Source organism: Bubalus bubalis, chromosome 20, assembly GCF_019923935.1.
Source record: "Bubalus bubalis isolate 160015118507 breed Murrah chromosome 20, NDDB_SH_1, whole genome shotgun sequence".
Taxonomy (NCBI): Eukaryota; Metazoa; Chordata; class Mammalia; order Artiodactyla; family Bovidae; genus Bubalus; species Bubalus bubalis.
This window is the reverse complement of record NC_059176.1, coordinates 62,301,426-62,316,556: the sequence shown is the minus strand read 5'-3', so window position 1 is coordinate 62,316,556 and position 15,131 is coordinate 62,301,426. Positions and strand designations below refer to the sequence as shown.

At 51.5% G+C, this 15,131-nt stretch overlaps 1 protein-coding gene across 8 annotated transcripts in view; it reads left to right on the top strand.

The window, feature by feature from the left end:
• Positions 1–15,131, top strand: part of IGF1R (insulin like growth factor 1 receptor) — a 307,210-nt gene that overhangs the window by 253,776 nt on the left and 38,303 nt on the right. For 7 of the 8 annotated variants that reach the window (XM_025271562.3, XM_025271563.3, XM_044933274.2 and 4 more), the window contains 7 exons: positions 3,030–3,244; positions 5,136–5,262; positions 6,754–6,992; positions 9,574–9,741; positions 9,867–10,074; positions 13,343–13,626; positions 14,872–15,008. In XM_025271562.3, the coding sequence (XP_025127347.1) occupies positions 3,030–3,244; positions 5,136–5,262; positions 6,754–6,992; positions 9,574–9,741; positions 9,867–10,074; positions 13,343–13,626; positions 14,872–15,008 (1,378 nt within the window). The remainder of the gene's footprint in view (positions 1–3,029; positions 3,245–5,135; positions 5,263–6,753; positions 6,993–9,573; positions 9,742–9,866; positions 10,075–13,342; positions 13,627–14,871; positions 15,009–15,131) is intronic. The other variant, XM_025271567.3, reaches the window with a different exon arrangement.

Sequence of the window (15,131 nt, the reverse complement as noted above, 5' to 3'; positions counted from 1 at the left end):
TAGGATGTTGATGCAGGAAATATATAGATGTCCTCAAGGAGATAACCTCCCACGGGGGACCCACCCCAAGCGTAGGAACAAACATTTTTTGCAACCTTAAGAGCTGGGGAAAGGACACTAACACAGATAAAATCCTGGCACCACGGAGTCTGCCTAAGGGACAGAAAAATAACCAGACAGTTTTTAAAAACACATTTTGAATGTAAAGGCAGTCATCTTAGAAACAATTAGGAAATCACATTTACAGAGCAATTGAGTTAAACAGCTAATTCTTTTAGGAAACAATAAAATCTAAGCGTGTTTATGAGTGTGTTGAAGATGTGCAGACAAGTTTCTGCCTTTTCCTACCTCTTCATCCTCACCTGATCTCGGAAGGAATGGGAGGGCAGCAGGGCGTCAGCTGAGGTTGGGAAAACAAGAACAGTATTGACGGGCAGCTCGTGAATGGCTTGGTTATTATTGTGAGGAGGGTTTTATTTTTATTTTCTGTCGCTTACTCCAGCTCCATAATGACCGGGTTTTATTGATATTGGTATCCTGGCTCCAGGCCTTCTCAGTGTTGTTTAAAAAAATGTTTATGTTTACTGTAAAAAGAAAATCTCGCTTTTCAAAGTGATTAATCACATACACAGAATTTCAGTGTGCCTGCCATTCATTTGTCAAATTCCTGATTTATAATTCATGCTCCCTCCCCTGGGGAGAAGATGTTTTGTTCAGAAGGTATTTTCGGTAGGGTTATGTTCCCTGCTAGTGAAATTAGTTTACTAAAATAAAAGCCTCATCTTAGGTTGAGTCAGAAGTTTGACCTGGGTAATTGGCCTTCACTCCCGGCTCAGAGGTTTCTGCACCAACAAGGAGATTTTGTCCCTCGCGGCTACAACCTGGGCACCTGGGAGCCGCCAGACCCACAGGGTTTGTATTGACACCGCAGAGCGTCCTTAAGAGCTGGGACTAGCCCGAGGGCAGGGATGGCCCTTGCCGGCAGGCATCCGCCTCCACCTGCGGACACCCCTCCTCCGAGCAGCGGCCCCAGCAGCCTGGCTAGGAGGGATCAGACACAGCGAGGCGGGCGCGGTGAACCCCGCCTTTCAGGTCCCGGCCACCCTCCCGCACACATGGCCTTGCGGTGCCCAGCCTGAGCCTCGGTTCCTTTGGACGATATTTCACATCCATTTTCCAGCATATTCCTATGTTGGGGAGCAAGCTCTCGTTGAAAGGAAAGGATTTGTTGGCCTGCCCATTTCTGCCGCCTGACTTGGTGGCCCTGGATGTATCTGAGGCTCAGGTGGGTCTGAGAGGAGTCCCTCTTGGCTTCCAAGCTGCCGCCTTTGGGCCCGCGGGCTCACTGTGCCCCTCCGCCACCCCGGCCCCGCGAGGTGCCGTTCGTGAGGGGCTGGGCCTCAGGCCGGGGGCAGGTTCCCCCTGGGCGCAGCGGCTCCTCCTGGGCCCTGCACACCCACAGGGCGCTCGGGTGACGCCGTTCCTCCGCCTGCTGACCCGTGAGTGACGGACAGAACTACAGAAGGAGCTGAGTACCTGCGTGCGTGCGTACCTGCAGCTCGTGGACCGCACCGCTTGTCCCGGGCCCGGACTCGGAATGCCCCGGGAACTCCCGGGAATACGTTTGGACGGGACCCAGGCTTCCGCTTAGCTCAGCCTGTGGGCTGACTGGCGGGTAGAGGCCTGAACCTCACCGGGCGCCAGGCGGTGCCCAGCGCACCCCGCCCCAGGGCAGAGGAGCGCTCCGGGCTTCCGTCTGGTCCTTCCTGGCTCTGGGAACGGGGGCCAGGGTCCTTTCTTCTCTGCTGTGTGTGTGTGTGGGATCCCCGAGTGGATCTTGGAAACCGCACACAAGGTGGCACCAGTGCCTAGACTCAGTTTTGTAGAGGGCACTGGAGCGAACCCCAGAAGGAAACAGGCTGGGGCGGGGCGGGCGGGGGTTGGGGGGGCAGGAAGGGGCGGGGTCTGAGGTCTGCAGGGAAAAGACCTGTCAGTGCCGGACTGGGGTGCGCAGTGACCCTGCCCGCCTGGTGTGCAGGTGTGTGCAGACCCCGGGAGGGAGCTGTCCGCTCGCCTGCTGTCCCGAGGAGTGGGGGTGGTGTGGTTTCTAGGGAGACCCAGGCTAGCGGCTGCCGATGCTGGCTGTCCCCCTGCCTCGCCTTCAGAGGCAGCCGTGTCTGCTGCTTCTGGGTCCACCCACCGGGGTAGACGTCTCGCTTAGTCAGCTTTGGAGCCCCCGCCCCTCATGGTGCTCAGCATCTGTTAGACCAGTGCCTCTCCAGGTGTGGTCCCAGCACGTACAGCATCAGCATCCCCTGAGCGCTGGTTAAAAATGCAGATCCTCAACCCTCCTAGACCTGCTCAGGAGAAACCCCCAGGGTGTGGCCCAGCCCCCAGCCCTCTGAAAATCAGCTGTGTGCGCCCTGAACTTGTTGGACACTGAGTTGCTGTCGCCTGGATGGGTGGCCTGGGGAGTTGCCCTTCAGGGGCCATTTCTTCTCCCCCACCTTCTCCAGTGACCAAAGCTGAGACTTTTCAGGGTGGGCTGCATCTGAAGGAGGAACTGAGCCATCTGCCTGTCCCGTTCTCTCTCCTCCCCGCTGAGCTGCACGGAGGGGATGGGATAGGATTTAACCCCGAGGATAATGGCAGGCTTTCTACAGCAAATATGTAAGCTGTTCCGGTTGAGTAACAGAGCATATCTGTTCTCCCACAGACTGATTTCAAGTGCGTTGTACATACTCTGCTTGAGAGAAATAACCAGAGGCATTTCTAGAGAATGATTTGAGTAGCAGCCTCTAGTGTGAGAAGCCTAATTGGGGTCATCAAATTAGTGTTTTATCTGTTTTGACATTATTCTTGAATCATATGGTTGCTATTGTTAACAGGGACTCTTCCTTCTTAGATACTCTTAATTCCATCTCTGATCGGCAGAGGCAGTGTTTTCTGGAGCCAGGTGGCGAAGAGTCCTAGAGCAGGGTGGCTGGAGGCAAAGGATAATGGTCTGATGCTGATCTCTCTGCTTCCAGGAACTACTCCTTCTATGTCCTTGACAACCAGAACTTGCAGCAGCTGTGGGACTGGGACCACCGCAACCTGACCATCAAAGCTGGGAAAATGTACTTTGCATTCAATCCCAAATTGTGTGTCTCGGAGATTTACCGCATGGAGGAAGTGACGGGGACTAAAGGGCGCCAGAGCAAAGGGGACATAAACACCAGGAACAACGGGGAGAGAGCCTCCTGTGAGTGCGACCTCCCACACTGCGCGGTGGCTTCTGTTCGTGGCCCCTCCTCACTTCACGCAGGCCTCTTAAACCAACACCTGGACATCTTCAAAGGCAGTAGTGAGGCAGATTCATATTAGTAAATTTTCTATAGGTTCCATCTGTGTATAAACATTTATAAATGGCTTTTCACAGATTTTAAAGAGGTGCTTACAGAATACATAGAGTTAAGCATCTTTTATGCTCACGCAGACTATTGGATTATTTTCCAGGGGAGAGCTGGTCCTCTCCAGCCCTGGGAGAGAGTGAGCCTGGCCCTGAGTCTCCGGGGTGGAGGGGAGGTCTGAGGGCAGCGGGGCTCAGCTGCAGCCCCTGTGGCCATGGGCCCCCAACCTGGATCCTGGTCCCAGCACAGCATGAAAAATGGAGAGAGACTGCCTCCCTGAACTGATAACTGCTTTTTAAATTTAGAACAGTATAATTATAATGTTATATTGGTTATATGACTTCTGCTTGAAGGTTTTGCCTCTGAGCGGTGAGTTTCTCACCTAACCTTGTATGTAAAACTGCTTGTAAAAACGGTGTGCTTCTGTATGGCTGGATCAGGTTATGAAGGTAAATGCTCTCTCCACCATCGGTTTTGATAAGGGACAGTATGCAAAAAACAGACTAACCCCTGTGATCCGGGGTGGTGCACACGTACACACTGGTGGGAGAGAATCTTAGAGACCGTCCGCATTGGACTTTGTTTTGTGGGCTTGGGATTCACCCCGTAAACTCTCGAGTTGCCCAGGAAGGGGTTTTAGAGGAGGGAAACCCGACGCAGAGCTGCAGGGCCTTCTCCCTGCGCGTCACACGCCCCCCTCGCCACGCTCCTGTTTAGACCATTGCAGAGTGGATGTCGCATAGCTCTCTCAAAGTGTTTTTCTGCTCAGAGTCAGCCAGTCTGACCTGTTGGATCATGAATACAGTAGCCATTTATTTTCCTTTGGGGGAAAAAAAAATGTTTCCTCTGTAAATAACATTTTAGCGGAAACTACAGCATTTTTTCCATCTCAATCCATCACGTTTTGCCCCACAGACATCTTGGATTGTAACTGTTGCTGGCCTCTGCTTCACCTCCCTGAGGGTGGAGGGTGTGGTGGGAGGGAGTCAGGCAAACACAGGGCCCCGGGTGGAAAGGGCCGTTCCTAGGAGAGCTCGGGTCTCAGCCTGGGCGGCTTCAGCGGCCATCCCCGAGTTCTCAGCAGTTTGAATCTGGCCCGGGAGCACGAGGGGACTTGGGACAGCCTCCCTGTGATGCTCCCCAGCCCAGGCTCCTCCCACAGAGGACGGGAGCCATGCCGAGCGATGTGGGCTCTGTTAGTGCTCAGTCCATTCCCCGCTATGCATCGGCACTGCCGGAGCCTCCAGGGAGTTCCTGGAGGTGTCACGCAGGAGGGTGTCGGTACCAAGCTCAGACTAAGAAGTTCCCCTCCTGTGTCACACCTGCCCCGTTACTGACTCAACCAGGCAGATCCACAGTGGGAGACAGGTGTCACCTTGTCTAAGAAGGCTCTTCCAGCGTCAAGGTCCCCAGCCCCCTCGGTGGCCCATGTCTCAGGCATGAGCAGAGACAAGCTCCCTTGGTGCAGCCAGCAGTCCTCTTCCAGGTTATTAAGGATCGCCCACAGGTTCACATCCAGGGCCCCGCGTGAACGAAAGCAAAGGACCGAGCCCCTTGCAGGCCCTGTAGCACAGTGTTTGGGTCCTTAGTGGAGACGGCAGAGTCACTGAGACGTTCCAACAGCGGCTTTGCACGCACAGCCAGCTTCGGGGGAGAGGGCCGTGGCCCAAGCAGATGAGCCCGCGCGCGCGTGGGAGGGGAGGGTGGAGATCACTGTCCCTCACAGGTGTGCCTCTGCCCCAGGTGAAAGTGACGTCCTGCACTTCACCTCCACCACCACGTCGAAGAACCGAATCATCATCACCTGGCACCGGTACCGGCCCCCCGACTACCGGGACCTCATCAGCTTCACTGTCTACTACAAGGAAGCGTGAGTGTCTGTGCTGCGGCCGTCCTTCTGTGGGTGGGCTTCACCCCCCCCCCCGCACCCCCGCTGTCCCGTGACAGCCACGACCACCAGTGACAGCTGTAAACGAAAAAGTGTTTTCTCAACACCTTTCCTTCTTCAGGGGTGCTTAGAGGTGCTTGAATTTAAAAAGTCCAAAGCAAAAACTTACTTTGTGACTTAGGTCAGTCCAAACATTCAGAAGCTGGGATGGTGCGTGTGGTTGCGGCATCATTGTAGCCTTGGTGCCCTCTAACCCATAGTCCAGGGACACCCGAATCGGGGTGCTCAGCCCCCCTCGAGGTGACCCTCAGATGAGTCCATAGTCTACTCCCGTCACTCTCTGTGGCCTCTCCCCCCAGATGTGGCCCTCGACTGTAGATCATAAGCCCTCCAAACAAGGGATGGAAAATGGAGAGAGACTGATCTCCATGTCCCGAACCTTTCAGGATCTCTCCCAGAATCTGCCAGGGGCATTTCTTGTCCTTCAGGGGACACCTGCCTGCCCGGGCAGCCATCTCTCCTGATGGCAGGAATGTCTTCTTGGTCCACCCCTCCCTTCCGGTGCCTCCTGTATCCAGATGGTTGCCCGGGGCCCGCCTTGATGCCTCTCCCGGGTAACTGCCTTCCCTGGAGCTGGAATCAGAGCCATGGTGTCAGCATCTGGTACCCTTTCCCCTGCCCCAGCTGGGGCCCTGGGAGTGCCGTGCCCATGAGAAAGTCCAGATGCAGGATTCTCAGGCATTCAGTGTCCCAGCACACAGGAGTCACTCATCCGCCATCATGACGATCGGAAGGGGTGTGTGAAGGCCGGTTTCAGAAACCAGTGGCTGTCCAGCCCTTCCATCTGAGGGGCGTGGGATCCCTGCCCAACTCCGCATCTGTGCAGAACCACCGTCCTCTTTGACAGTCCTACCAGTTCTCTGGCAGGGTCGGCTGGCACTTTCCCCAAGGGGTTGGCGTTAGTGTCTGAGATAACCTGGAAACTAAATATTTGAATGTGATAAAAATACTTAAGCAATCAGAATTGTTTGTGAGCAAATTAGATTTTGGAGACTGACTTGAGAAGCTGTTTTTCTGTGGCAAAGGCATTTTCCTCCAGAAGTTATTCTTATCAATAACTGATGTTTGCATTAAGTGACTGCCCTTGTTTTTTATGGTGAAAAAAAAAAAATGCCACAGTGGGAAGAGAGGGAAAGAGTATTTGTATATACTCTTCAGGAGCAGTGTTTCCAGTCCCAGTAATTACAGAACTTAACTCTTCCTGAGGCAGAGGGTTTGACTCTATAGGATATAGAGAACCAAGTGAGACCTGGAGTCTGGTAGCTTACTTTGATTCTATAAAGATCTAATTGCTGACGTGTTTTACCTAGAATCCTCATTATGGAAAGTGGAAGGGGGGACACCCCAGGGAGGCTCTTAGAGCTTCAGTGTTAGCACCATAAAGCAGTCTGAGCTTCGCTGACTGTGTTTCAGCCCCTTTAAAAACGTCACGGAGTATGACGGGCAGGACGCCTGCGGCTCCAACAGCTGGAACATGGTGGACGTGGACCTTCCGCCCAACAAGGACGTGGAGCCCGGCATTTTGCTGCACGGGCTGAAGCCCTGGACGCAGTACGCCGTTTACGTGAAGGCCGTGACCCTCACCATGGTGGAGAACGACCACATTCGTGGGGCCAAGAGCGAGATCTTGTACATTCGCACCAACGCATCAGGTACCCACACACGGCCCCCGCTGTCCCCGCCTCATCAGCTCACATTCCTCGCTCATGACAAGGTGTAGTCAGAGGGCTGTCCCTGAGCTGTGCCCATTGTCTCCCCCCGTCCTGGGCCAGTGTCTCTCATTTATATGCCTTCTTAGTATATCAATAGAATACCTTAGCAGTATCATTTTTTTCTCCTCCTACTCCCCAATACCCCAGCCTCTTCCAGGACATCTTCTTTGGACTTAGGACCCTCTTCCATCATCATTCTGATTGTCCTGGACCAGTGAGGCCAGGTCAAGGTGCTGGGTTGGTTTCTTTGGGAGGCCCCAACGGGATACAGTCCCCTAGGCTCCCCTTCTTGTTTATTTGGATAGTTGGACCTCTGGGAACTGAAGCCCTGCCGGTTGGGGTTCCAGTTTATCTCGGGCTCATTGGCTTCTCACCTTCATCCTGTAGTGCTTAGGGTTCCAAGGAAACAAACACAAGTTGAAAAGCATGAGAGGAACCACGTGGTAGACAGTGCAAGTGACTGCTGATGAAAATGTGCCTCCTTCTCCCCCGATCCCCATTTTCTAAACTACCTCATTTCTCAACTCCAGAATCTGAAACTAATGAGAGCAAGCATTTGTGTCAATTTTCCAAGTGTATAAATACCAGGTTAGAAGTAGGGAAATGCACATCATTTTAAAAGGCACTTAAACATTCTTTGATGATAGCCATTGTTACAATGCGTAGGCTGTTACAACACATACAAGCTAGCACAAAGTGAATTTAAATGGCAAAGAGGGAAAGGAAAAAATGTTGGTCAGGAAATCCTTTTGCTCATGTTCTCTTGCCTCCTCCTCCCCTCCCCTGTTCCATCCCAATGCTCTTCTAAGTGGCTATGATCATGTCACTGATGGTACAGCATTTGTATCAATAAATGTGACACAGACTTCTGATTCTAGGCCTGGGATGATGTAGCAGAGGCTCAAGGAAACAGAACAAGTTGTTCAGCCTAAAAATTTGGAAGTAATTCATTGTGACTAATTTAGGGAAAATAAAAATCTTTCTTTGCTATGACCAATTCTTAAGAAACTTGTTTCCTTTCCCCAAAGACGGAAAACAGAGCACTGCACGAGTTGAGCCAGTTTGCTCCATTTGGCGCCTGTCCTTGCAGGTGGTAGTCAGAGAACGGCTTAGTTCTCGGTCCAGTTTTTTGAGACACCTGTTGTTGAAACATCTCGGGGTCCGCTGTGTGTTTCTGAAATACTTATTCTAGGAAGCACTAAAATGGCCTAGCATTTAGTAGTTAAACATTTTCCCAGAGAAAGTTAGCATTAGTCATAACTTTTCCCTAACGTGTCCTTCCCTACAAGTGTTCAGAACCTCATGTATGTGTTGTCCCTTAAGCTTTCAAATGTGAAAAGCAGCTTGCATAGGAAGCTCAGCTCAGGGCTCTATGATGACCTAGGGGTGAGATAGGGATGTGTGAGGGAGCCTCAAGAAGGAGCGGACATATGTATACAAACAGCTAATTCATGTTGTTGTACAGTAGAAACTAACACAACATTGTAAAGCAATTATACTCCAGTTATTAAAAAAAAAAGCAGCTTACATGACCACATTGCTTAAGTGGCACGTAGCGAAGGTGTTTTTCGCACTTTGGTAAACCTACCAAAATCAATGCTTTTTCTGTGAACCTAATGAAAACAAGATTTCAGTGGTCCCTGGATGCATTTGCCCTTTACACACAATTCAGCTCTGGGTTTGGGATTTAGGGGCAATAGTAAGTACAGTTTGACCAGATCCTTATGCTTTGCCTGTAAATCGATATTCTTTTGATGGTAACAAGAGTCCATGACTTGAAATCAGGGCTTTATGTGTGTTCCAGGTATTTTTAGACTTCTCATAGTCATAACTCCATACTTCCACTGATTCGTGGTTATACAGTTGTCAGATTTACAGACCCTTTTTCATTGCCTTCTTCTCCAGAGCCCCCTGTGCCCCGCCCCACACCTTCCATCAGCCTTTTTATGTCCCCCTTTCATTTTGGCTTTTTTTCCTTTTTTTTTAATCAGAGATTCAAAATCTCAAATAGAAGTCAGGTTTTTTTCTAATTTTTAAAAAATTTATTTTATTTGAAGGATAATTGCTTTACAATATTGTGTTGGTTTCTGCCATAGGTAAACCCCCTCCTCTGGAACCCACCCCCGCCCCCGCACCCACACACACACAAGGCAGTCGGTCTCACCATTTGCTGACACTGCCCGAGTTAGACATCTTAGAGGATGGCAGCGCTGATACATGAGGACAGTCCAGCATTTGCATTAGCTGTAGATTCTAAGTCGTCCCTCCCAACCACGGCTGCGCCCCCACCGCCCGTTGCCATCGACTGCTCAGTCGTGTTTGTCAGCGCAGAGATGCCCTGAGAACAGATGCTATAAAGGGAAAGTAAGACAGTTGGGAAAGGAGGTTCGGTTGGCGTCTTGTGTCTGTGTTCACCGCCGTGTCCTGTCCCGGTCACACTCTGGTGGGTTTGCGCTGAGTGTCTGGCAGCCTGGCTCTCGGCTTCCTTGCATTTTCTGACGCGTCCTCTGCCCCCTCCCAGTTCCTTCCATCCCCCTGGATGTCCTCTCGGCCTCAAACTCCTCTTCTCAGCTGATCGTGAAGTGGAACCCGCCCTCCCTGCCCAACGGCAACCTGAGCTACTACATCGTGCGCTGGCAGCGCCAGCCCCAGGACAGCTACCTGTACCGGCACAACTACTGCTCCAAAGGTGAGGGGGCGGCCGGCGGCGTCTGTGGGGAGTGGGCGGCAGCGGCGGGCCTGAGCTCGGGGCGCGGGCTCTCCCTTCCCGGCAGCCCGTGTAACTTGGCTCGCACGGGGCCACTCTCTTCCAAGCAGACAAAATCCCCATCAGGAAGTACGCCGACGGCACCATCGACGTCGAGGAGGTGACGGAGAACCCCAAGACCGAGGTGTGCGGCGGGGAGAAAGGGCCGTGCTGCGCTTGCCCCAAAACCGAAGCTGAGAAGCAGGCGGAGAAGGAGGAGGCCGAGTACCGCAAGGTCTTCGAGAACTTCCTGCACAACGCCATCTTCGTGCCCAGGTACCACCATTTTCGTGCCCGGGTACCGCCATCTTGGTGCCCGGGCACCGCCATCTTTGCACCCAGGCCCCACGTCCGCCGCGGTGTCCCCGCCCCCACCCCAGCCCACCTTGCGCAGGTTGACAGCCCGGAAGTGAGGCCCCGGGGGCCATCACGGAGAGACCACAGGGTGGGCGATCGGCTGGGCAGGTGGGCGCTCAGCCCTGTCAGGCCAGGAGCTCGCAGCCTGCGCTGTGGGGGCCTCAGGGTGACAGCCGGCCAGCCCCCTGTGGGCTCAGGGAGTGGCAGGCAGCGGCCACAAGCAGACACCTGCAAGTGAAGGGGCCGGGGTTTGGGCCCTTCCTGCACCTCCCTGCTGGACTCCCAGCCTGGCCAAGGAGGGGCAAAGTGAGAAGGAGAAACTGACTCAGTTTTGAAAGGGGCTCCACTTCAATGCATAACCGAGCACCACAGGGTCCCTTGAAAAAGTTTGTGAAGCCGTGCCAAAGACAGCCTTTCCAAGACAAACAGCTCAACCCCAAGGCATCTATCTTCTCTGTTGCTCCAGCTGCCACTTCTGCCAAGTGGGGACAAAATGGAGGAAAATAAATGTGTAGAGCAGAATTATTCAAGTTGCCAAAAGCTGGGAACAACCCGTGTGTCCACCAGTAGATGAAGAGATGAGCCAATGTGGTCTTTCCCTGCAGTGGAATATTATTCAACCATGTAAAGGAATGAGATTCTGAACAACACGAATGAGCCTTGAAAACACTATGCTGAGTGAAAACAGCCAGATACAGACAGTGATATTACATGATTCCATGTGTGTGAAATATCCAGAACAGGCAAATTCATGGCAACGGAAAGTAGATTACAGATTACCAAGTGCTGGGAGAGGGAAAATGGGGAGTTACTCCTTACTCTGTGTAGAACTTCTGTTTGGGGTGATGAAAGATTTTGGTGATGGTTTCACAGCATTATGAATGTCATCAATGACACTGAATTTTATCCCTAAAAGTGGTTAAAATTATAAAGTTTTGTTAGCTTTTTTTTTTATTTTAAAAGTTTGTTTTACCACAACAAAAAATAGTTAAAAAATGAAAACATGAGGGACATTCAACAGGGCAGCCTTGTAGTGTCTGGGGAAGCAGATAGAAACGGGGTGGTGGCTGATAGTGCCTTTTTCTTCCCGAAAAATTGTAGCACAGGGTTTAGAAACAACCTCGTGCCTAAAGTCTGGGCAGAGCAGCAGGATCCAGGACAGTGTTTTACCTGTAAGCCTGTTTCCCCACCCCCGTGGCGTCCCTGTTGCCAGCGTGTTCTCCTGGGCATCCGTCTTCTCCCAGCTCCCCACCCGCAGGGATACCAGCGGCCCCCAGCTTCTGTTTATGCTGCATTTGCTTTGCCCTCAAAGGCTCTCTGAGGTTGTAGTAACAGAGGGTTTTGAAAGAGACTTCTATTTTCTGTCAAGTGACCTTCCTGGTATCTGTATACTAGTCAAAGATAGACATCTTACTTTAGAAGTCCTTAAAACAGGAAATCAAGACCTTTTAGAAGTGGAGGCACTAGCTTTTTCTTTTTTCCAGAATAAACTCCAGGTTGTTTAACAGCTTTCTTCCCCCTCCCTTCCTCTCCTGCCATTGAAACCATAGCACCTCCTGCCCTGCCCCACCAGTGACATGTTCTCACAGTGGATGGTAGGGCTGCAGCTCACGAGTTAGACGAGATGTTCTGTATATTGTGCATGCTTTCAAGAATCAGGAAGTTTGAGGGAGGTTAGAAAAGAGCTCAAAGATGTTTTCAAACTAGAACCCAGGTTCAGTGACTTTTCCACCACCCGGATTCATTAACAGTGAATTTGGGGCCTGGGCCTTCCTCCCAACAAACCAGGAAAGGACTGGTTCACAATTGGAAAAGGAGTACAATGAGGCCACATATTGTCACCTGCTTATGTAACTTATATGCAGAGTACTTCATGCAGAATGCTGGATGAACCACAAGCTGGAATCAAGGTTGCTGGGAGAAATATCAACAACCTCAGCTCTGCAGATAACACCAGCCTAATGACAGAAGGTGAAGAGGAACTAAAGAGCCTCTTGATGAGGGTGAAAGAGGAGAGTGAAAAATCTGGCTTAAAACTCAACATTTGGACTTCCCTGGTAACTCAGTGATAAAGAATCCACTTGCTGGTGTAGGAGATGTGGGTTCGATTTGTGATCCTGGAGGAGCCCACATGCTGCAGAGCGACTCAGTCCATGCTCCACAGGTGTTGAACCTGCGCTCTAGAGCCCATACCCTGCAGCAAGAGAAGCCTGAGCACCGCAGCCAGAGAAAAAGCCCACATAGCAGCGAAGACCCAGCACAGCCAATAAATAAGTAAATAATTTAAAAAAGAAGTTAACATTCAAAAAACTAAGATTGTAACATCCAGTCCCATCACTTGATGGCATATAGATGGGGAGAAGTGGAAGCTGACTGACTTTATTTTCTTGGGCTCCAAAATCACTGTGGAGTGTGTGACTGCAGCCATGAAATTAAAAGATGCTTGTTCCTTGGAAGGAAAGCTATGACAAACCTAGACAGCGTATTAAAAAGTAGAGACATCACTCTGCCAACAGAGGTCCATATAATCAAAGCTATGGTTTTTCCAATAGCATGTTTGAATATGAAAGTTGGACCATAAAGAAAGCTGAGCACTGAAGAATTGATGCTTTTGAACTGTGATGCTGTAGAGTCCCTTGGACTGCAAGATCCAACCAGTGAATTCTAAAGGAAATCAACCCTAATTATTCACTGGAAGGACTGATACTGAAGCTGAAGCTCTGATAGTTTGGCCACCTGATGATAAGAGCCGACTCATTGGAAAAGGTCCTGATACTGGTAAAGATGGAGGGCAGGAGGAAAAAGGGGCAAAAGAGGATAAGATGGTTGGATGACATCACCGACTTAACAGTGAAGGACGAGGAAGCCTGGAATGCTGCAGTCAATGGAGTCGCAAAGAGTTGGACACGACTGAGCGACTGAACAGCAGCTATCGAGTAACCACTCAGGGAGCAAGAGGGTGGTTTGCATGGTGAGGCTGAGGTTTGTAGTGCAGAGAAAGCAAAATAAATGATGAGGAAGGAAATCCCCATATAATTTGTTGGTTGTTATACAAGGGGGTTGAATAGCTCCTTTTATTCCAAGGTGAAGATTTTTCTTTTCTTTCTCTCACTCTGGCTCGAGTCAGAGGAAAGACAAGAGAGGCAGAAGCCCTCACTCACAAGCCACGTTTCACTCTTCCTTGCAGACCCGAACGGAAGCGGAGGGAGGTCATGCAGATTGCCAACACCACCATGTCCAGCCGGGGCAGGAACACCACGGTGCTGGACACCTACAACATCACAGACCCGGAAGAGCTCGAGACCGAGTACCCTTTCTTTGAGAGCAGAGTGGACAACAAGGAGAGAACTGTCATCTCCAACCTCCGGCCTTTTACTCTGTACCGAATCGACATCCACAGCTGTAACCATGAGGCTGAGAAGCTTGGCTGCAGCGCTTCCAACTTTGTCTTTGCAAGAACCATGCCTGCAGGTACAGTGTGATCCAGCTCACCCACACCCAACCTAGTGGAGCAGACTGATTGGAAGAGACGGAGGCTGGCACTCTTAGTCTCAGTCCTGCTGATTAAAGAACAGTGGTCATTTACATGTGACTTGGAAGCCCAACAGGGAATGGCATCCATGCATAGCGACCCCACTCCCACCCCAGTTTCTCCATGCAAAGTACTTTGAGAGCAGGGAGCTCGACTCAGGATCGACTCTTTTCCTTCTTCTCGTGGGTGTGCATTATGCATTCCCACAGCCCTTTTCTGCCAGGCCCCTCCCTGAGTTTCCGTGAAATCCCCAGTGTTCAGCCCTGATTCAGAGTGAGCATCACTCTTCAGGGACAGCTCCCATGCAGTCTTTGGTCCTGCTTGCTTAATCTTCACCTTCCCCTTGTAAGTTAGAAGCTGCCTATGGCTCAGACAGCCACACATCCACCTTTCAGGATGGGCAAACTGCAGCATTTGCTTCCCTGCAGAGCTGGCAGGGAACACAGAGTGTCTGCGTCTGGGGATGGGGCCTCCTGGGTTCGGTTCCAGCCTCTGCCAGCCAACCCAGCCTTCGTCTCCTCACCATCCCAGGAGAGACACAGCCCAGCTGATTTCTCAGAGCTCTTCCCAGCTGGAACTTGCAGTGACTTTGCTCACCACCTGGCGTACTACTTTAAGAAACACAAGCAAGAGAGCAAGCACCCCAGCCTCCCCCAGCAGCTGGAGGAATCGCTGATTCCACCCCAGCGAGCTTGTGCTCAGCACCAGCTTCCTGGCGGCTTTCTCCCAGGCAGGCTTGAGGACCATCCTTCACACCTGCCCAGAAATTGCATCTGCCACATGCAGATGCAGAGCACAGGCAGGGCCCAGGACCCAGCCTGCAGGGTCACGCTGCGCCTTTTCCATGCTGCTGGTATCGATGGCATCGCATAGAAGCCGAGAACCAGACCTGAGTGACTTGAATTGCCAAGATTGTCCTCCTGTGCTTGAGAGTAGGCTTTTCTGTTGGGGGACCGGAGTGGGAAGGGAGGGTATGGTGGCATCTCGAGACTTACAATCATTAGCTTGTTCCGATTCCAAAACCCCTGCTGTGTGTGCATGGCCAGGCCAAGAGGAGTCACAGCGACTGCTGTCCACTGTCCTGTGTGAGGGGTTGGGGAGGCCGTTCTTAAGTTAGTCCAGTGTTTCTGTCCCTCCTTGGGGGCTCGAATCTAACTTTCTTGCCTGTTTCAATTGTTGCACAGAAGGAGCAGACGACATTCCTGGGCCGGTGACCTGGGAGCCAAGGCCTGAGAACTCCATCTTTTTAAAATGGCCAGAACCTGAGAATCCCAATGGATTGATCCTCATGTATGAAATAAAATATGGATCCCAAGTCGAGGTGAGTCTGGACGCCGAGCACGTGTGGGTGCATTTCTGTTACAGATGTGTACATTACACTGAGACACAGGGCACCCCCCGGTTAGCTGAAGACTACACAATGGAATAAGGAGGTGAGTCAGTG